We start from the raw sequence: 23,197 nt of genomic DNA, 5'->3' as shown, positions 1-23,197 counted from the left end.
TGTTTTCCTATCAAACAGCATAACTTATAGTCTTATAAAAATATGATAAAATTCCCACTGCAATAATTCAGGTAATATAGAAGTTTTTAAGAATAATAATTTCTCACTCTCCACTCCTTAACTCTAATGCTGCATCCCAAGGTTACTTGTGTGAATAGATTTTCATGTTCTTTTCTACTCTTTTTCTGTTTACGTATACATACAGATATGCAGATACACATTCACTCTTTTTTTTTTAACATCTTTATTGGAGTATAATTGCCGTACAATGTTGTGTTAGTTTCTGCTGTATAACAAAGTGAATCAGCTGTTTGCATACATATATCCCCATATCCCTTCCCTCTTGTGTCCCCCTCCCACCCTCCCAATCCCACCCCTCTAGGTGGTCACAAAGCACGGAGCTGATCTCCCTGTGCTATGCAGCTGCTTCCCACTAGCTATCTGTTTTACATTTGGTAGTGTATATATGTCCATGCCACTCTCTTATTTCATCCCAGCTTACCCTTCCCCCTCCCCGTGTCCTCAAGTCCATTCTCTACGTCTGCGTCTTTATTCCTGTCCTGACCCTAGGTTCTTCAGAGACATTTTTTTTTTAGATTCCATATATATGTGTTAGCATACGGTATTTGTTTTTCTCTTTCTGGCTTACTTTACCCTGTATGACAGATTCTAGGTCCATCCACCTCACTACAAATAACTCAATTTCGTTTCTTTTTATGGCTGTCACTCTTTTTTTTTTTAATTACATTCATTTTTTTGTTAATGTTTCTTTGAAGGTTAGCTTGTATCACTCTGGACAGCTTATAATATAACCCTGTTGAACACGGAGGAAGGATGCTGTGTTCCTGAAAGTTTAACACGGGAGCAAACCTTTAAAGCACCCAGACATTCAACGCTGAGGCTTTAATAACATACACACATATTTTATCCCAAGTTCACAGTGGAGTTCTGAACAAGGCACCTGTAAATAAGTCAGCATTTATGACCAGAAGAAAAATACTCTGGTCTTGGACTTTTATTTTTATATGGAAAAGTTATAAAGACCTAAGCAACTAAGTCTACCCACAAAGAAAAAACAAATTTGCCTTCTTCCTTATGGAAAGCCATTTGAAAACATTAATTGTTGGCTCAAAGAAAGTCTGACGATAAAAGATATTAGCTTAAAAATATGTCTTATTTATTTGACAACCTGTCATGAATAATTTGCCATATCGACACAGGTGGATTCAATGCACTGTTTTTAATAACTGTATCATATTCCGTAGTGTGGACGAACTTATTCACCTCATTCCCCTATTGACAAGTATTTAGGTTGTTTCCAGTATTTTTCCTTTTATAAATAATGCTGCGGTAAACATTTTCACAAGTATGCTTATCGTTTATTGATGCTTTGTACTGCAGTATTCTTTAAAGTTTAATTACCTTTTATTGACAAACTAAACATATCGTATGAATTCTTCTTTCTGTTGGTGGAGTCTTGCAGGTCCTCGATCCATTTGCTTTACTGTAAATAAGTTCACATTTACCCGCGTCCTTACACACGAGAGCACATAGGTGTGGATGCACATAGGAAGCGTGTGCGGTACTCGTAACCTGCCCGCAGCCTGCACCCCAGCTCATCACCCTCCAGCCCCACCACTGATTCTTCTCACTCCCACCCTCCACGTGTCTGTGCCTTTGCAGGGTCCCTCTCTGCACTTCACTCAGTAAAACTTGCTTCGAGGCCTGGTTCAAGCTTATGTCCTCCTGAAGGTGTTCTCTAACCTCCCGGACCTTTAAAGCAGAAAACCCCCTCTTTGTGACTCCATCGTGGTTTCTTCATCTCTTCCTTGTGGCCCTTCTCTCAGTCTGCTCTGTGTGAAGGTAGGCGGTGGACACACCTGTATCCTCAGATAGATTATGTCTCTTGGTGACAGACACCACCTCGGCCGAATGTGACACCTGCAGGTAGGAAAAGCTCGAAGAAATGTTGGCTGGACTTGGACAGTTTGTCTAAAAATAAAAAGCAGTCGGAGCCCAATATTTTCTTTCCAAGTCCCATTATAAGTTATACCTAAATACAATTGTTAGGGCAGTTTGGGGGAAAAATAGCCATGTGAAACAATCACAGATTGTGTGTATATTTTTGGCCTCAAGGGACCTTTTCCTTATAGAACAGGAGTCAGCAAACCTTTTCTGTAAAGGGCCAGATAGTGAGTATTTTAGACTCTGCCGGCTGTAAGATCTCTGCTACAGTTGTTCATTGTAGCATGAAAGCAGCCGTACACAGTAAGTAAACCGATAAGCATAGCTGTGTTCTAATAAAACTTCATTTATGAAAACAGGCTATGGCAGGATTTGCCTTGTGGACTGTAGTTTTCCAACTCATGTTCTAGAAGGTGTTTATTTACATGTAGACTAACCTGAGTTAAATTCAAATTCTTGCTCTTCTACTTGCTGTGTGACTTTGGGCAAGCTACTTAACCTCTCTGTGTTTTTCAACACACACATATAAGATTACTATTACCTCCTTCGTGTTAGGCATCTGGTTCAGGCCTAGCATTTATTGAGCACAAAGCAGTAGCCACTGATTTGCCTCATTAAAAGTAGTGGAAGCATAGAAGGAGGGTCAGAGAACACGCAGCTCCTGTTTTCAAGGAAGTAGCAAAATCCTAAGGAAAAGGCCAGTCATTTGGAAAAACAACAGATAGTAAAGACCAACGGATAGTAAAGATAGTAAAAGCAATGGGATGGCAGGGGCTTGTCTCCAACACAAGCACTGATAGTCACGTGCACTCCTCTAAAATGAATCACAGACAGACAGACAGATGGGTAGCTTGACACTTGCTGCAGCAATAGCGATTCTATTAACAAAAGGTTTTGAAGGTTGTTCAGATGCTGGAGCTATTATGACTACATAGAAGCTGGAGGCTGGGCTTTAAGAAGAACTGGTGAAATGGTCAGAGCTGAGATTTTAGTGGTATTACCTTTTCAGCTAACATGCAAAGAAATATTAATCTTCAGCACATGACTGGCCTGATCACCTCCAGACATTTCTGACCATGTGCAGTAGATTCACCCAAGGCCAGGGCTGCGGTGGCTTCTTTCACTGCCATCAAGATAAAGCCCGAGTGCTGGAGAGCAGCGTGCCAGGCCTCCCCAGCTCCGCTCTAGCCAATTCCTTTAGCCCCACCTCTGGTCCTTCCTTTCCTCGCACAGTGCAGATGCTTCAGCCCCATCAGCTGACGGGCTTATTCGTGTCCCCAAATGCTCTCCCTTCCATTTTGCTCATGCTTGGTCTGTGCCGCTCCTGCTTTCCTCCCACCCTCATTCCCTAGACCTTCGTGGCCCCATCGGTCACCCACGTCCCCATCCTTTCAGGACAGACCCGGCTGCATCCCCAGCCTCCTCCCCCGACCAACTTGCACAGAGCCGCACCCTCCCTCCAGCCCCCCGGGAACACTACTGTCCTCCCCCTTCTCTCCCCTACCTGTGTCAACAATCTCCAGCCCCAGGCCGTCTGTAGACACTCAGGAAACCCTCTGTTCCTGCCAGATGATGTGTAGGGTAGAAGGAAGCCTGGATTTGGAGTCTGTTGAGTTTGCACTCTGGCTCCACCACTGACTCACTGTGCCCCCAAGATGGGCAAGTGGTTTAATATTTCTGAGCCTCAATTTCTTGATTCACAGCCTCCTGCACCTACCTTATAGAGTTTTTGTGAGAATGAAATGAGGTTAAATGAAATGAAGAACCTGGGAGTCCTTAGGAGGCATCTGCCTCACTCAGGAGATGTAACGGAATCTGGACAGTTTACAGCAGGGGGCCCCAACCCCCGGGCCAGGGACCAGTAGCCATCTGAGGCCTGTTAGGAACCAGGCCGCACGGCAGGAGGCGAGCCGCAGGCGAGCCGGTGAAGCTGCATCTGCCGCTGCCCGTCACTGCCCGTCACTCGCATTACTGCCTGAACCATCCCCAGCCTGCCTCCTTCTCCATCCCCCACCCCCCCACCCGACCCCCACCCCCCCCCGCGGCAGTCCTGGGAAAAATTGTCTTCCATGAAACTGGTCCCTGGTGCCAAAAAGGTTGGGGACCGCTGGTTTACAGGGTTTGACTTGGTGTATCTCCCTGGTGATGTAATAATTTTGAAAGCAAGAACTATTCCTAAATATATCTGTGATTGATTGCAGCACCTTGCATTTTTTTTAAAAAGCCAGTCAGTAAATTTATTTGATTTAGTTTTAAATTGCTTTATAAAATCCTCGTCAAAGTTATGTAAGGCATACTGGCTTCTTTTTTTTTTTTTTAATTTTGTAAGATAGAACTGCCATCTTCATCAGCTTGTGTTTGCAGAGGGATGCTTTCAGATGGTTTGAAAATCAACTCAAGTTTCATACAATTTGTAAAGTTTGGGGGGAAATACCTAGCTAGTTGCCAAAAAGATGTAGGCAGAGCCGAAATTGTTCTTTTCTTTTCCATCTTATTCTTTGCAAAATGACTTTACTGTGCACACGTGCCTCTGACATCCCGTGTTGACCAGCTCTCTCCCCCAGAGGCTCGCTGCTTAGGGCTAAGCCCTCCTTCCACCATTAATGTTCTTTCCTACAAGAATGTAGATAAATCCTGATGAGATATATAAATAATTTTATAGTATATATTATATATATAATGAAATTAAACATATGGAATTAATAAAAATATTCCATATATTTTTATGCATGACCATGACCATGATGCATAAGAGTTTGCAGACTATGTTATAATATATTGTTTCACTGGTTGTTCCAAACAAACCCTGTAAGGCAAGCACTGTCTTGGTTTTGCAGGTTGGGAAGCTGAGGCTTCTAGAATCTAATTGCTCACTCTGGGCCTCAAACCCAGGGCACGGGGCCTAAGACACAGACTCAGGTTTTGGGTGGGCTGATCTCTGCTGGCACCACAGGAGATTAACTACCTGAGGCTGGTGTGTGCCACAATGGCTGTGTGGGACCTTCTTTTAAGGTCCAAAGGTGGGATTTCAACAGAAATTCTTTTTCAGTTAATTGCTTTTTTGATTAAAAAAACTCTTCATGGTTAAAAAGTATCTGATTAATAGAATGTGTTTTTATCATGACATACACGTTTTTGGAACATACAGATAAAATTGCCTCAAATTATGTACCAGTCGCTTAGGTTTCTATGTAAGATTTTAGTAACTGAATCAGTTTCCTTATCTAAAACAAAAACTGAAACAGTACTGGCGTGCCTACCTTAATGGCTTGTCAGTGAAGATAAAATGAGAGAGCAGTTATCCAAGCGCAATCAGAAAATATATTTGCCAAGCAAGGTATTATAATTTTCATTAAAATCGTAAATACTGCAGATAAACTAATGAACCATTTCAAGTTCTGTCTACCTAAAATTAGTTACTAGGTAATTAGCAACACTGGAAAAGTTTCATTTCAGAAACTTCCATATTCATTCCAAACTATGAGCCTCAAGTTTTAATGAAGTTCCATGATGAAAGAGTTACAGAATTAGTCCTTACTGTATTCTGGAGCATTTTAAAAGTTAATTGATTCTCTGACATTCAACAGTGTAACTAAGTTACTTTGTACTATTGTTTGAGCACAATGTCTATAATCTTTTGATTAAAATAAGCACAGAAATCATCAGTAGCAATTATTATTTACTACCTACCACACCATCACCTACCATCCCTAATATCTCCTCCTCAGAATCTGAAGAGGTTATTCTCCAGAGAGTTTTAGAAACTTTTTGCTATAATAGAACGGGGTGTTGGGAGCTTTCAAGTTTCAGGTTTCAAACTTCCAGTTTCTGAACAAAAGTGTATTTTTAAATCTTAAATTGAAGAAAAATTCTAACAAGGCTCTGTGCAGCAAAAGTACCTGCTAATTCACTCTTGTTTACCCTGTGGCTTCTGTTTAAATTGGTGCTGCTGTCATGATTTGTTCCTACCTCACAGGATAATGAATCCAGGTTTTATTTCTGTTCTTTGCCCAGACTTGTACAGCAGGCAAAGTGTTTGAAAATCAAAGGAAAAGAAGATACTGACTTGGATATTCTCTTCAGAGGTAAAAACAAAAACACTAGCAAAAACGCAGACTCTGCTTTTTTGTTGGGAAGAATGTCTTGTTTGTGTGTTTGGTTGGTGTTATCATTCCAGGAAGGAATGGGGGAAAGAACCTGCCAGGGGCCCAGACACTTGTGCTCTCCTCTCATCCCAACCCTACTTCACTGCTCTGACCTTCATTTCCTCACTTTTAAAGTGAAAGAATCTATAATCTGCTCTGTGGTCCTCACTGATGACAAGACAAATCTAAACCTGTAGAAATAACACATCTCAGTGGTGGAATCTCTCTCTGCCATCTGCACAGGGCGTGGAGGGAAACCAGAAGTGTCTCCTTGCGTTCTTATAAGTTGGGGGGACTGCAGAATGTACTTCGTTAGCAAGACAGGCAAGGAGGTTATGGCAAACTTGAAGTGTTAAAAGCTAAGGGATTATTAGAGTATAGGGGAAAGAATTGCATGTTTTCACTTAATTATGTTTCTTTGCAATTAAGGCTCAATATACACAGAATGTCATGTATAATTTTGAGGTTATACTGTAGCAAGCTAAGGAATAAATTTCCTCTTGGGTGTTAATTTGGTGCAATCATTTTTATTTGGTCAGATAAAAATGTTGGTAAGTTGTAGTTTTGTGTCTTCAGCAGTGTAGTTCTACATGTTTGTATCTTCCAGAACATGGTAGGAGATCTGTTTATCTTCTAGAGGAAAAGAAATTAGTGAGTTTTCTCCTGATTTGGCTAAAAGTTCAGGTTAGTACAATTTGGTTGCATTGCACTTCATCTCCAAAACAATTATCCATTCGACTTGTCTTAAGAGAAAAGGAGTGTGCTTTACAGTCATTGAACAAAAGGGCTGTGACTTTTTTTTTTTAATTGAAGTATAGTTGCTGTACAATATTATATAAGTTACCAGGGTACAGTATGGTGATTCACAATTTTTAAAGGTTACACTCCATTTATAGTCATTATAAAATATTGACTATATTTCCCGTGTTGTACAGTATATACTTGCAGCTTATTTTATATCTAATAGTTTGTACCTCTTACTCCGCATCCCTATATTGCCTCTCCCCCTACTGGTAACCACTAGCTTGTTCTCTGTATCTGTGAGTCTGCTTCTTTTTTGTTATATTCACTAGTTTGTTGTATTTTTTAGATTCCACATATAAGTGATATCATACGACATTTGTCTTTCTCTCTCTGACTTACTTCACTTAGCATAACGCCTTCCAAGTCCATCCATGTTGCTGCAAATGGCAAAACTGTTCTTTTTTATGGTTGAGTAGTATTCCATTATGTATATACACATCTTCTTTGTCCATTCATCTGTTGATGGACACTTAGGTTGCTTCCATATCTTGGCTATAGTCAATAATGCTGCCGTGAACATTGGGGCGCATGTATCTTTTTGAATTAGTGTTTTTATTTTTTTCTAATATATACTGAGGTGTGGAATTACTGGGTCATATGGTAGTTCTGTTTTTAGTTTTTTGAGAACCCTCCATACTGTTTTCCACAGTGGCTGCACCAATTTACATTCCCATCACCAGCGTAGGAGGGTCCAAAAGGGCTGTGGATTCTGTGGGCTGATCTCAGTCAGGGCCGAGCTCCTCTCGTAACTGGAAGAACACTTGATTTTATCTCATCCACGAAGCGGGGTGGAATCTTTTCCTCAGAAAAGGGAGGGAAGTTAAGTTACCCTGTTTGGATTGTGCATCTATATGTGTCTCCCTAGCCAGAAGAGTTTCTACACAATATAACTAGATAGGAACATCTCTTTAAATAACATGAAATAAATAACTGATATTTTGGAAGCTGCTCCATACAAATGTTCTAATCCATTTTACCAGCCTTCATTCTGTAAACAACATGTTTGGAACTGCATGAAGAGCCCTAAAAAAGCGTCAGTGTCTCAATTCATATTTTGACACTTTTGAAAGTATCTCCACAGAGTAATTATGTATACGTTCCTGTTAAAACAGATACACAGTCAGTTCAGTAGTTCACATAGTAAAATACTAATGAGGATCATCCTTATAAATATAGAAAAGATCCCTAGCAAAATGCAACTGCATAATGTGAAAGATGAAATCCACCTTGTTTAGTAAGCACCTGTGCTTTTCTCTGTAGTTTATAAGAAGTTCATAACCGCACGTGTTTATTTATTGGTGCATTTACCGTGCTTCTTAATTTAAACATCTGATTTCCTCCCAGAGAGGGTCTGTGTTCACAGACCCGGGACATTAATGACGGGGAGCCCCCGCCTGGTGCCGAGTGTGTGCTGCGGGGGCCACTGTGCTTCTTGTTGAGAAGGTGCCTCAGGGGTCCATCCGAGCAGGATTTATTTAGCTCTCTGTCTAGCCTTTTGTCACCCAAAGTGGTTCTTCCTCATATTGATCTAACACTTGTTATTATAATTAAGCTCATTTTCTCTGGTTCTAACTGGATGAGACAAAATAATGAGAATAAATATGTTGCTACTGTGACATTGATTATTTAATATTTCCCTGTTATTTTCTGTAAGCCTATAAGTCTGAGTATAATTTCTAAATCCTTTTACCTTTGTTTTTCGTTTCTTCGGTCTGGCCATAGATTTGAATAAACACATTCTTTAATTCATTAGGAATTTTTTCCCTTTTTTTTTAAGGAAAATGAGTTAAAATCTGTTCCTCATTTCTCCCGTGAGGGAAAATAGTATATCTTGGATTTTTAGAGATTGTGTGCACATGTGTACACGAGCACATGTAGCTTCTCCTCTTCATATCTTTGGCATGTTTTCAGTATTTACTTGGAAACATCTTCATTTTCTGAATTGTTCTATTCACAGTTGATATGCTTGGCAGATATAATGGAAAGTATTTTAAAGGCCATCATTATTTTCCAGCATACTTCTTAAGAGATTCAACATTTTTCCTTTTCCAAAGAATTAGATCAGATGATAGAAACATTTAGTTTATAACGATGTAAACTGGTTGAGGAAAACATGATTGTCTTGAAGGACGTTTGGTAATAAAATTAACAGAAGAAAGTTGGAGTCTGTCTTAACTCATCTGAAGGTTTGCAGGGAAGCTTATTGGGTGTTACACCTGAGAGGTGGCAGGTGGTAATTAGCCTTTGTGCCCTTTGCTAAGTAAATAAGGCATGAACACAGAGCGACTCCAAACATGTCCCTTCTCTGGAATGGAGTTGGCTTCTGCGCAGTGGCCTGTCAGGTTTTTCCCTCTGCTCTGGACTGTTCCGCTAGGAACTGCGTTTAATCTGCTCCTTTGAAAACAAGTTTGAGTGAGGCTATGAAAGCGCGTTTCCTTGAATCCAAGGGACATGCTCACCCACGCGATCCACCCCCCTGCCCCTCAGAGACCCCTGGACCAGAGCACCCGAACCTCACTACTGGACCACAGGCAGACGTCCTGCAGGGCCACCACGCTGTCCCACCCTAGGGGCAGCTTTGGTCTTGTGGAGTGTTCAGCTGGGAAACTGGCGCGGGGGGCGGGGTTCCTTACTATTGATTATTTTTGGCCCCAAATGTGTAACTAATGTTCACTTTTTTAAAAACCCCAAAATTTCACAAAGCAAAAAATATGAGATAAACATTGTTACTAAATCCTTCATAGATTTATTTTGGATGTAGCAATTCACCTTGTGGTTTTCTTTACCAGTATAGAATCGTAGTGTACTTGGTGATCTTTACACTTGCTGATGTACCATGGCTATCTTCCGAAGTCAGTGCATATACATCTGCTAGGTTCTTTTATTTTTTTTCCTAAGTAAAAGTTGTACCCACGTCCACAAGAGATCTCATCCACTTAATCTTGGGTCAAGAAAAGAAGCTGATGGAAGCTCACCTTATTCCATGCGCTTACCACCTCCTGCCATGGTCACGCTTCTGATTTCTGTCGCTATCAGTTACTTTTTCCTGATTTTGAACGTTTTATAAATGTCATCATGTCTGACTTTTGCTAACATGATGTAAGATCCATCCACATCATGGTTTGTGTATACTCATTACTGCATGTTGTTCAATTTTATGGTGATAACCACGATTTATTTATTTTAGTGCGGGTTGTTTTCAGTTTTGCTCTCTTACCAATGGTGCCACTAGGAACATTCTCGTATGTGATTTGGTGGATATGTGTATGCATTTCTGTAGGGCACGTACCTAATAATGGACCTCCTGGGTAACTGGGTTTGTATAAGTTCACCTTCAGGAGGAGCTGGTGTCAAATATTTTTACAAATCGGTTGTCCCAGTACGTTCCTCACAGCACAGTGTGGAAATTGCAAGTACTCTCCATCCCTGCCAGCAGTTCGTTTTTGTCAGTCACTTTAATTTTAGCCATTCTTTTGGGTCTACGGTATTATTTAATTATGCTTCTAATTTCGCATTTCCCTGAAGCCTAATGAACTTGAACACATTTTCATGTTTGTTGGCTATTTGAACATCCTCTTTTGTGAAATACATCTTTTAGGTTGTATTGTTCCTGTTGAAATGCAGTAGTTCTTTGTATTTGTACATGAGTCCGTTGTTGGATAGATATGTTGCAGATTTCTTCTCCAGCCTGTGATCTGCCTTTCACTCTCAGTGGTGCCTTGTGAGGAATAGAAGTTCCACATTTCGATACCGTCCATCAGTCCTTTCTATCGTGGTTAGCACTTCAGTGTCCTGTTTAAAACACTTGCCTGTTGCACGGTCATTACTGTGTTCTGTTATTTTTGTTCTAGAATCTTCATTTTTCTTTCACATTTGTATCTGCAGTGCACCTGGACATTATTTTTTATACCTGATAAAGCATAGGCATCAAGATTTACTTTTTATGTGAATATTCAGTTAACCCAGCATCATTTATTTTTTTTTTAAAAACCCTTCCTTTCCCCTATTGTTCATCATAAAGCAAGTGACCAACATTGTCCTGTGCTTCAGTGTATCTCTTGTAAGTGGCGTGTGATGTTTACTTTGACATTCAGTCTGATGTTAGTAGTCTTTTTATTAGAGTATTTAATACATTTGTAATGTTACTGCTGTTAAGTTGGGTTTATAGCTATCATTTTAATGATTGCTTTGTATTTTTCTCAACAGTTTTGTGTTCTTGCTTTTTTATATTTTATATATTTTTTTGCTTTTTTTATATTTTATATTTAATTTTTATACAGTAAGTCCCCTACATACAAACAAGTTCCGTTCTCAGAGCACATTCGTAAGTCCGATTTGTTCGTAAGCCCAACAAAGTTAGCCTAGGTGCCCAGCTAACACAATCATTTATATAATTGTACTATACTGTAGTAGGTTTATAATACTTTTCACACAAACAATACATAAAAAACAAATATAAAAAATAAACAAGGCCGCGGCGTGCACGCGCATGAGCACACACGGAACCAGGAATCGCCAAAGGACAGGACAGAAGTGCCAAGGAATTTTCACCCCTGAGAGCAGCCTTCAACCAATGACAAATGGAAGCTGAAGGATATATACGTATACCACCTGTGGCAGGCTGGAAAATGTCCTCTGAAGGTATCAGGCCCTGAAACTGTTGAATTTTATGTTGTAGAGCCAAAGCGGCCATAGAACACTAATATACCAACATTTATACTAATAAGTATACCAATGTCCTCACTCCTGAGAAGCAGGACAACTCTGAGGCATCTTCCACACTGTCTCCAGGAGTCTACAAAAGGGCTGAGCCCCACCTGCAGAGATTCCCAGGGGTAGGATTGCAGTGCCTCTTGATATGTGGTATCAGTTTGCTTCCCCAAAGGATCAGTATGCATTTCTAGAGCATCTCATCAGTCTCTTGGTTTGTGGCTGGCTCATTCATTTCCCACATGTGTCTCACCCTTCTGGTTAATCTGCAATACACATATTCTCAATACTTGTTATCGAACTATAACCCACAACCTTAGTCCTAGTCACCTTCTCTTACTGGCTGAGGCTTTACCAGGCATGCATGGAACTTACATCATTTGTGGAAGTTGAGGATGATGTCAGCAGCAATCCAAGTCACATAGGCACACAGAAGATTGTTTCACAGAACTTTATTTGGATTTTGATACCAAATTTATTCCACATCTTGTCAGCCAATTTTCAAATGGACATACTGACCACAATTTTGTTTAGTCAGTTTGTCATCAAAGACTCAGCTTTCAGATCTGTATATAGTGAGGACAACCTATAGTTATTTTAGGTTTCACTAGTGCATACTCATACAAAACGAACCATCTTTAGGTTAAACGTTCATCCATGGACAATGAAATTGCATGTGTTTAAGAGTGTAAATAGGAATCAGCATCAGACAGTTTTTGGATTATGGTCTTGAGGATCATAGATATGCTTAATCTGTTGGGTTGGGAACTTCCTGGAAACTAGACACATATTTGATAGTAGTTTTATTCACCCATTTATTCATGTATTCTTTTAATAAATGTTTATTGCCACTAAAAAAAATAAATAAACAAAATGTTTTTAATCTTACAGTACAATACCTTGAAAAGTACGGTAGTACAGTACAACAGGGGCTGGCATCGAGTGAACAGGCAAGAAGAGTTACTGACTGGAGGAGGGAGAGGAGGTGGGAGATGGTAGAGCTGAAGCATCAGATCGTCGGCAATAGGAGACAGAGGGCAAGGTGCAATTTCACTCATGCCTGATGTTGATGGCACAGGTTCTGGTCCCTTGCTGGGTTCAGTTCTATCTACCCTCTTGAAAAAATGATCCAGTGATGTCTGGGTAGTAGCTCTTTTTTTCTCATCACAGATGACACGGTAGCACTGGATTGCACTCTGAATGGCTGCTGCAACCTTCGTGTACCATTCTACATTCGGGCCTTGTGCCTCAAAAACTAACAGTGCCTCCTCAAGTAAAGAAAATCCCCTTGCCATTTCTTGCATCGTGAATCTCTTCAGTTCTTCAGTTACTTCTTCCTGATCATCCTTTCTCTGGGCCTCCAATTCCGTAAGCGCTTCGTGTTGCACAGCAAGGAGTTCAGTGAAGTCGTCCTCTTGCAGATCTAGCTCCAGCTTCTCGCTGAGGGTCACTAAGTTGCTGAAGACCTCTTTGGACTCCTCATCCACCTTCTCAAATACATGGAAATCATGAACGAACTGTGGGCAAAGTTTCTTCCAAACCCCTTTCATGGTGACGGCCATAACCTCACGCCAAGCAAAGTCAGTGTTTTTTTTGGCCTTGTAGATGTTGCAGTCCTTCCAAAATTGTTGCAAGGTTGTCCCTGATTCGTCACTTGCCTTTACTGCCTGACAAAAAGTGTGACGTAAATAATATCTCTTGAAAGTCTCTAAAACTCCCTGGTCCATAGGTTGGATGAGCGACTTAGTGTTCAGTGGCAGATGCACTACTTTGACGTTGGGATGAAAGTCGTCCATGAATGGGGGTGGCCCAGAGCATTGTCAAGCCACAAAAGAATGTTGAATGGGACGTCCTTCTCCAAGCAGTATTTCTCTACCTTCGGGATTAAGTGGTGGAAAAACCAGTCCTGGAAAATGGCCTATGTAACCCAGGCTTTGGGGCTACTCTTCCACACAACAGGAAGAGAGCCCTTGGCTATGTTTTTAAGGGCTCTTGGGTTCTCTGAATGATAAACTAAGAGAGGCTTCAGCTTCATATCGCAGGAAGCACTGCCACCAGACAACAGAGTTAGCCTATCCTTTGCTGCTTTATAGCCTGGCATCAACTTTTCCTCCTTACTGATGTAACTTCCGTCTGGCATCCTCTTCCAGAACAGTCCTGTCTCATCCACATTAAAAACCTGCTCAGATAAATACGCAGCTTCTTCAGTAATTTCTTGAAGCGTTTCAGGAAGTTCCCGGGCAGCTACCGTATCTGCACTCGCTCCCTCACCACTTGCTTTTACGTTGTGAAGGCTGGTTCTAGCCTTGGACTGATGAACCCAGCCATGGCTGGCATCAAAAGACGCGCGCTCTGATTCTTCACTGTGTTTCTTCTTCAAGTCTTCATGAAGGCTTTTAGCTTTCTCTTGAATCAGCATTAAGCTGAGCAGGACTCAGCGCTGATGTTGATCCTGCATCCACAGACTGAGACGCTTCTCCGTCTCCTGCATCACTTTTCCACACTTCTTTGATATTATCAGCACAGCAGAATTCACATGTTCCATGATCTTGTCCTTGTTCTTTAGAATCCTGCTGATGGTTGAATGTCATAAGAATGAACAACGTCTACCATCTTTTCGCCTTGCTCCACTCTCTCAATTATTGTCACTTTGGTCTCCATTGTTATCGCTTGGAGCTTCTTAGCAGTACCAGCTACATCACCACTGCTTTTATGCTTGCTTCCAGACATCCTGGGCTTGAAGAAAAGATACTGTACTACTGTACTCTATACAGTCCTGTACAGTAAAGTACACAGAAGCACAACCACTTGTAGAGGATGCACGCACGTGACAATGTATGCCAGACACGTGAACTAACTTACATGATTGGGCGTGCGATCGCATGTTCGCATCTTTGGAAGTTCGCAACCGGAAGGCTCGTATGTAGGGGACTTACTGTACTTCTTGCTTTATTTTTTATTAACCAAGAATTTATTTTATTATACCAGTTTTCCTATAGTAGCTTGTTGGTTATGCACTTTTAATATTTTTAGTAGACGTTATAGCTAGTAAAATACACATCTTTGTGTAGGATCATTTTTCCTCTGTCTGGAAAACTCTCTTGTATTCCTTTTAGCGTGTCTTCTAGCTATGTTTTTTAAAAAGTAAGTTTTTCTTGTCCAGAAATGTTTTTGTTTTGCCTAAACTTTTGAATAATATTTTTGCTGGTTATGTAATTTTGCATTGATAGTTGATTTTTTTTTCAGGCTTTATAGATAACATACCATTGTCTTCTGACCCCCATGGTTTCCCTCTAGAAGTCTGCTGTAGCTTCAGTGTGTCTCCTTTGAGGGAAGTGTGTCTTAGAGCATATCTTAGTTCGTCTGGCTGCTTATAAGATTTTTCTGTTGTCTTTGATTTTCAGCAGTTTTATTATGAAGTGTACTTCTCTCTCTGTCTTTTGGGGATTCATAGTGCTTCTTAAGTCTGCGAGTATATGTCTTTCATTACTTTGAAAAATTTCTTAACTATTATCCCTTCAAATGTTGCTTATGCTCCATTCTCTCCCTTCTCCTCCTTTGTGAGACTCTGCCTACACATTTTAGACTTTCTCTTGTTCATATGGGTGCTATGCTGTTTTCTGTATTTCCTTCCTTTTTAATCTATGTGCTTCAGCTTGGATTTCTTTCTGCTGACCTTTCTTCAAAATCACTAATGATCTCTTCAGCTGTCTCCAAACTGCTATTACACCCATCCAATGAATTTTTAATTAACTCTTTATATATTTCAGTTCTGGAATTCCCATATACATTATTTATAAAATAATTTTAGTTATTTAGTAAAATTCTCTATTTTGCCATCTAACTTCTTAAACACATCAGTTGCAGTTATTAATTCTATGCCCTATAATATCAGTATCTGAATCACCTGTAGGCTTGCTTTCCTTGTCATTCTTTGTAGGAAAGTTGTTCTACTAAAGCTATTCCATCATAATTTAGAGTGGAATTCCTACCATACCTTTGCTTAATGGTCACAAATAATTTCACTGGGTGATTCTACCATAATGTATTTAATCAAATGCTCATTCATGAACATTTTTATTATTTTCAGTCTTTATATTTAAAACAAAGACACAGTAAATTCTTGTACCATCATATGTTGGCATTTGTGGGAGTATTTGTATAGGATTAATATCTGAATGTGAAATTATTTGATCAAAAAGTACACACATTATAAATTATGAGTGTTATTTCAGCCTGGCTTTTAAGTGTCTGTAGATATTTACACTCTTAATAATATATGAGAGTAATCGCTTCACTCTGACCTTGCAAATAATGACTATTTCACCTCTTTTACCTTACCAATTGGTAGAAGAAAAATATACTTTTAAGCATTTTTCTTTAATAATGAAGTTTCTTATTTTTCCATGTCAGCCACGGTTTTTGTTAATTGCTTATCCTGTCCTTTGTCCATTTTTTTAATTGCTTATGTTATTACTATAGATTTGAAGTTGGCTTAATTTATTATGGATACCAATTCACTCTGTTATATATCTTACCAATAATTTTTGTACGTACTCCCACCTTGTATACTTTTTCTTTTCATTTCTTAACTAAAAATAAGTTTTCACGTCATCTAATTGATCAGTTTTTTTCTTTCATGGTTTATAGCTTTTATTTCATTCTTATTCCAACATCAAAGCCATACAACTGTTTACTCATGTATTGTGTTAGGAAAGCTGTGGCCTCTTATTTTTAACACTTAAATCTGTACTCTGTATTGAATTGGTTTTGATGAGGATTAAGGTAGTATACCAGCTTATTGTTGTTTTTCTGAATTATTTCAATATCATTTAAAAAACAATCCATCTTTTTTCATACTCATTTGAATACAATCTTCATATAGGAAATTCTGTTGTATACTTGAAATTTAAAAGCTCTGTCGTCAATGATATTATGTGTGTGTGTCCAAGACTGTCTTCATGCACAGAACTGTGGGTGCTGCCTTGTTCTAGAGGAATCTGAACCCAGTGGAAGAAAGTCAGTGCTGAGGTATCACCAGAAAGTCAGAGTCAAGAGGGACTGAGGAAAATAAGAGCAATCAGATAAATAGCATCAAACTACTGGGAAGAAGAAAAACCACAACTGGGGAACCAAAGCATGAAGACAAGAAAGCCTTCAAACAGTATATCAGGAAGCCACAACTTGCAGGCCTCCTGCATAGGTTAAAAAGGCACAACTATTCTTGGACATCTTTTCATTTCACTTAGTACTCTACTCAGATTTACAAAACTCACTGGTTTTTTACACACACATTAAAAGCCTTCTGGGCAGCCTCTGTGCTTCTGTTTACCAGGAATTTTTAATTAACAGGATTAGGCTGCAAGTCCGTGCAAAGGGCTGGAGTTAGTGCTACCAGTTGTGTAGTAATCACAGAAGTTGTTGTTTCTGTGCATGCTTTAAAGATTTTTAACCACCACTGAATGAATAAATTGTTGCTGCTCACCGTGGAGCATGCATGGGAGTTGCCTATGAGAGAAGGAGTTTATTGGCAAGTTGGTCCCTGTATCTGCTCCGGGTTTTTGGTTTGGGACTTTGTGGTTTGTTTGCTTGTTTTTCCTTGAGACTCATGTTTGAAATTAGTGTTTGTCTGTCCGAGGTATCTGTCGTACTCTGTGTGGTGTGACTCCTCAGACAGGCACTGACCCCGGTAGCAGTTCCGCAGGTGATGATTGCCCAGCTCTTGGAAGTGCCCCAACAATGAATCTCATGCTCACTACATGATCCCTTCAGCAGGTTAGAGTCTATCACTAATATATCCTTGAAACTTGGTGAAAACATATTCTGCCATTTTTAGTTTTATGTGGTAAGGGATAAATAGAAAATGATCAGTGATCACACTGTGTAAATGACCTACTTATACTATGAGCTACATGCATACTGAATTTTAAGGGCCTTCTTGGGGTTCGTGCCCTAAGGACTTGCTGTCACAGGGAACTGAAGACAGAAATGACCCTGTAAAGCCTTCTTACTGACATTGTCCATGGGAATGATCACAGTGAAAAAGCAGACTGTTGGCTTCAGCTCTGACATGTAAAGAGTTTGTAAGTTATCACTTCCAACTTCACAAGAAGAAAAAAGCGAACAAACTGAGTATCACCTACTCTTCTTAGATCCATCAGAGAATTGAGGTCCTGCCCTCAAGGGAAACTACTTTACCAGTGGCTTTTAGGTCCTTGAGGAAAGGCAATTAGACAACTCCAATCCCATCTAGCCATATGTCTCACATCAGAGAAGGAAACAAAAGCCAAGAAACGCTTTTAAAAGCCACAGTCCAGGTACTCAAGCCCATTAAAAATGTGGTTTTAATCATAAGACTCTAGAATACTTCCCCCCACGTACCTTGACATTAATAGGGCTTCATTATAATAACTTTATATTACAACAGAGAACTGTAAGACACAGACTCCGTGTAAGAAGGAGTTTCTATGGAAACCCAAAGACAACAGGGGACGGAAAAAGGACACCAGAAGAAATTGAAGCCTCTGACACCTATAGGTAAATCAAACACAGCCTAATTCCCAGCTGTAGTAACATAAAATCTCACACCAGAGATCTTTTACCTAAGTTCCTGTTATCTGATACATCGTGCCTGGCTTTCAACCAAAAATTACAAAGCATGCTAAGAGGCAAAACAAAACAACAGAAAACACACAGACTAAAGAGATAAAGCAGGCATCAGAGCCAGTCTCAGATACGGCAGATATTTTGGAATAATCAGACTGGAATCTATGATGTCGCTATAGAATTATGTAACTGTGATATGTATGGTAAGCACTGTGCAAGAATAGCTGGGAATGGGAACTCTAAAGAAGAATCAGCAGGAAATGCTAGAAAGCGAAAATACTGTAGGAGAAAGGAAGAATGGCTTTGATAGGTTCATCAGCAGATTTGGTAAGACCAAAGAAAGGATCAGCAAGCTTGAAAACAGGTCGGTAGAACTTCTCAAACTGAAAAGCAGAGAGAAAAGGAATTAAAAAGATGCTTCAGAATATCCAAGAACTGCGAGGCAATTGCAAAGGGTGTAGAATATATGTAATGGGAATACCAGAATAAAGATAAAAAGGAGCAGAAGAAGTATTTGACATAATGATGGCTGAGAATTTTCCAAACTTAGTGACAGACACCAAAGCACAGATCCAGGAAGCACAAAAAACACTAAGTAGGAAAAATACCCCAAATTCTACACCTAGTATATCATATTCAAACTATGAATAAAGTCAAAGACAGAAAAGATCTTGAAAGAAGGCAAAGAAAAAAACACCCTACCTATAGAGGAGCAATGATAAGAATTACATTGGACTTTCTTCAGAAACCATCCAAGCAAAAAGAGAGTGGAGTGAAACATTAAGTACTGAAGGAAAACACTGCAGCCAACAATCCTGTTCACCATGAAGTTATCCTTCAAAAGTGAAGGAGGAATGAAGACTTTCTCAGAAAGACAAAAACTGAGGGAATTTGTCGTCAGTAGACCTGCCTTGCAAGAAGTGTTAAAAGAAGTTCTTTGGAGAGAAAGTAAACTATGTAGGTCGGAAACTCAGACCTATATAAAGAAAGAGCATTAGAGAAGGAACAAAGTGGAAGTAAGATAAAATCTCCTGTTTTTCATATTCTTAATTGCTCTAGTAGATGACAGTTTGTTCAAGTGCTTTTCAAAATAATAATAACAATGTATTGGACGATTACAGCTTATGGATAGGTGAAATGGATGACAGCAATATTATAGGGATGGGAGGGAAGATTTGGGAATACTCTGTCACAAGGTGCTTGTTGCTGCTCATGAAGCATTATATACGGTGTTATTGGAAAGAGGATTGAAGAAGTTGTAAATACATAAGGCAAACTCCAGTGCAACCACCATAAAAATGTAAAAGGAATTATAATTGATATGCTAAGGAGGAGAGAAAATCAAATCATAAAAAATGCTCAGTTAGAATCAGAGAAAGGAGAAAAAGAGGGAGAAGACAAAAAAGAAGGAATAAATTTAACAAATTCAAAATGGAATAAACTGAAAGTGGGTCAGAGACCTATACGTAAAACACAGCACTATAAAGATTCCAGGAGACAACGTAGGAGAAAATCTAGATGACCTTGTGTTTTAAATGAATTTTTAAATGCAACACCAAAAGCATGACCCATGAAAGAGAAACTTGATAAGTTGGACTATTAAAACTAAAATCGGGACTTCCCTGGTCGTGCAGTGGTTAAGAATACACCTGCCAATGCAGGGAACACGGGTTGGAGCCCTGGTCTGGGAAGGTCCCACGTGCTGCGGAGCAACTAAGCCTGTGTGCCACAACTACTGAGCATGCGCTCTAGAACCTGTGACCCACAGCTACTGAGCCCGTGAGCCACAACTACTGAGCCCATGTACCACAACTACTGAAGCCCACGCACCTAGAGCCCGTGCTCCACAACAAGAGAAGCCACCGCAATGAGACGCCTGCACACCTCAATGAAGAGTAGCCCCCGCTCACCGCAACTAGAGAAAGCCCGCACACGGCAATGAAGACCCAATGCAGCCAAAAATAAATAAAATAATTAAATTTATTTTTTAAAAAAAGCTAAATAAAATCTTTTCTGTGAAAGATAGCTATTAAGCAAATGAAAAGACAAGCCACAGACTGGGAGAAAATATTTGCAAAACACTTACCTGATATGAGACTTGGGTCCAAAATATACAAGGAACTGTTAAAATTCAACAACAAGAAAACAACCCAATTTTTAAAGAGCAAAGATCTGAACAGACACCTCGGAAGACATGTGGCAAAAAAGCTTATGAAGAAAGTCTCAACATCATATTTATGAGGGAAGTGCAAACTGAAACAACAGTGTGATACCACTACACACCTATTAGAATGGCTAAAATCCAAAAACACTGGCAAGGATGTGGAGCAACAGGAACTCTTATTCGTTGCTGGTGGGAATGCAAATGGTTGGGCCACTTTGGAAGAGTCTGGCCGTTTCTTACAAAGCTAACCACAGTCTGACCAAATGATCCAGCAATTCTGCTTCTAGGTATTTACCCAAAATAGTTTTGTTTTGTTTTGTTTTTTTCTTTTGTTGTGGTACGCAGGCCTCTCACTGTTGTGGCCTCTCCCGTCGCGGAGCACAGGCTCCGGACGTGCAGACTCAGCGGCCATGGCTCACGGGCCCAGCCGCTCCGCAGCATGTGGGATCTTCCCGGACCGGGGCACGAACCTGTATCCTCTACATCGGCAGGCGGACTCTCAACCACTGCGCCACCAGGGAAGCCCTACCCAAAATAGTTTAAAACTTAGGTCCACACAAATGTTTATAGAAGCTTTATTCATATTTGCTAAAAATTGGAAACAACCAAGACGTCTTTCAATAGATTACTGGATAAACAAACTATAGTACATCCATACAATGGACTATTATTCAACGATAAAAAGAAATGAGCTCCAAAAAGACATGGAGGCACCTTAACTGCATTTTACTCAGTGAAAGAAGCCAGTCTGAAAGGGCTACATACTGGATGATTCCAAGTATATGCTATTCTATAAAAGGCAGAACTATAGAAAAAGCAAAAAAGATCAGTGGTTGTTAGGAGTTTGGGCTTGGGGGAAGCAAGGAGGGGTGGCTAAATGGAGCCTGGGATTTTTAGGGAAGTAAAACTATTCTGTATGAAACTTATTCATCGTAATGATATATGCATAGCATTATACATTAGTCACAACCCCTAAAACTCTGTTACACAAAGCTGAATTCTAATGTAAACTGTAGAGTCCAGTTTATAATAATAATGAATCAATATTGGTATATCAACTGTAAGAAATGTACCCCACTAATGTAAGATATTAACAATAGGGGAAACTGTTGGGGAGATTAGGGGCTAGGGGGGTGTATGGGAACGCTCTGTACTATCTGCTCAATGTTTCTGTAAATCTAAAACTGCCCTAAAAAGAAAGCATTCATTTTTTTTAAAAAAAAAAGCTGATGGTAAGTACTTATTGTCTTTGTAATGACACTAATATTTGGTGCGGTAATGTGATCCATACGGTGGGATGGGACAAACTGGAGTTCTTGGGAAGAAGAGAATTATTTGCACTGGGTTAAAAGACGATTCTAAGGGCAGAAGTTTCGTACCCACAGTTAACTCGAGGAGGATATTCTGACAAATGAAAGGAAGCTGGTGGCCTTGTAAGAGCACATAATGAATATTCTCAACTTTAGTCTAGAAAAATTTCAACAGCTATCTTAGCATCTGTAGTGCTATAAGGCAACATAGCATCGCATCTGTAGTGCTGTAAGACAACATAGCATCTGTAGTGCTGTAAGACAGCATAAACGATGCCCTGGTTCTTATGGAGAGTAGGTACTGCACCTCCTCTTGATCAGACCCTCCTGCAGGCACTCTGCTGCTTTCTTCAGGTGTCAGTCAAAATATTCATTATAAGAGCATCCAAGACAGAATGGAATGTAACAGGTTTCTCATTAAAAAGGAGAGTTATCAGCTTTACATTGCTTAAAATGACAAATAACAGAGATCTGTATCCCGAGTTAGAGGCTAGCTGAAATTAGGGAGTGTTGGGATAGAGATTTAGAGGTGCTGAGATTTGAGTAATTAATTTGTTTCCCTGCCAGATGCTCTGAAACACATACACTCGCAGGCCTGCCGGAAGCCGTCTTGGTACAGCCAGTACCAAGGCTCAGAGCAGGAGGAAAATTCTTGGAACTGAGCATGGGGTCTGGGCGCCTGTAGCCTCCTTTCAGGGATATCGTGAGCTTTTTTTTTTTTTTAGTTTGATTTTTAATATATTCTATATTACCTTTCCTAAAATTCCCTTCATCCTTATTTTCAGAGCAAACTCTTTTGCTGTCACATTCCAGAAAAAACATGAAAATGAGAAAGCCAGTTTTCTTGCTGGAATCAAGGCAGAGTTTATAGTTTATGGATTTTGAAGAATTATAAGCATTATTGACAAAATATTTAGAAAATTCAAACGTGGAAAAAGTTACAGCGCAAGAGTCAAAATGTCTAGTAAAAATAAATCTGCTTTAATAAGTAGTTACTTATTTTTAGTCTTGAGGCTTGAGGGGCTGACAACTCTGGAAACCAAATCCCACGGCACCACTTCTGGTGCCGTGTGGGCAGCCACGCTGTAAGCTTCCTCAGAGGAGTCCAGAAATAACCCTCCGGCACTGGAATCTGCCTCTGACACCTCCTCTGCTGGCTCTGCTTATATTAGAACGCAGCTTCACCTGTCCAAGTTGCCCGCCTGCAGGCACAGTGTCCTGGGACAGTGATCGGACACAAGTCACTAAGCTGAGGGCCCTCCGCTTCCTCACTGTCCAGAGCAGACACCCCAGAGACAAGCAGAGAAGCAGAGGTTTTTCCTGGCCCGGAATTACAGCTTCGTGTTCCATCCCTGCACAGCACTCCTTCTCCTGGGCCAGCACAGAAGCCCTAGATTCTTAGATGCTCGGCCCATCCTCCCAGGCCGGATGATAGGGAATTCTAATGACATCATCTTCTTCCCAGTGTCAGATTTCAGGGGTGTGGACACCTC

The 23,197-nt window shown here is 40.1% G+C and overlaps 1 protein-coding gene across 6 annotated transcripts in view; it reads left to right on the top strand.

The window, feature by feature from the left end:
* L3MBTL4 (L3MBTL histone methyl-lysine binding protein 4) overlaps positions 1 to 23,197 on the top strand; it is a 352,211-nt gene that overhangs the window by 261,452 nt on the left and 67,562 nt on the right. For 4 of the 6 annotated variants that reach the window (XM_029228654.1, XM_029228644.1, XM_029228670.1 and 1 more), the window contains one exon: positions 5,980 to 6,050. The exons of the other annotated variants lie outside the window; for them this stretch is intronic. In XM_029228654.1, coding sequence (XP_029084487.1) covers positions 5,980 to 6,050 — 71 coding nt within the window. The remainder of the gene's footprint in view (positions 1 to 5,979; positions 6,051 to 23,197) is intronic. 6 annotated transcript variants of the gene reach the window in all.

This window comes from Monodon monoceros, unplaced genomic scaffold (genome assembly GCF_005190385.1).
Source record: "Monodon monoceros isolate NGI ecotype Baffin Bay Population unplaced genomic scaffold, NGI_Narwhal_1 Super_Scaffold_1, whole genome shotgun sequence".
In the NCBI taxonomy this organism is placed as follows: domain Eukaryota; kingdom Metazoa; phylum Chordata; class Mammalia; order Artiodactyla; family Monodontidae; genus Monodon; species Monodon monoceros.
The sequence above is the reverse complement of the archived record's forward strand: the minus strand, read 5'-3'. Positions and strand labels throughout refer to the sequence as shown.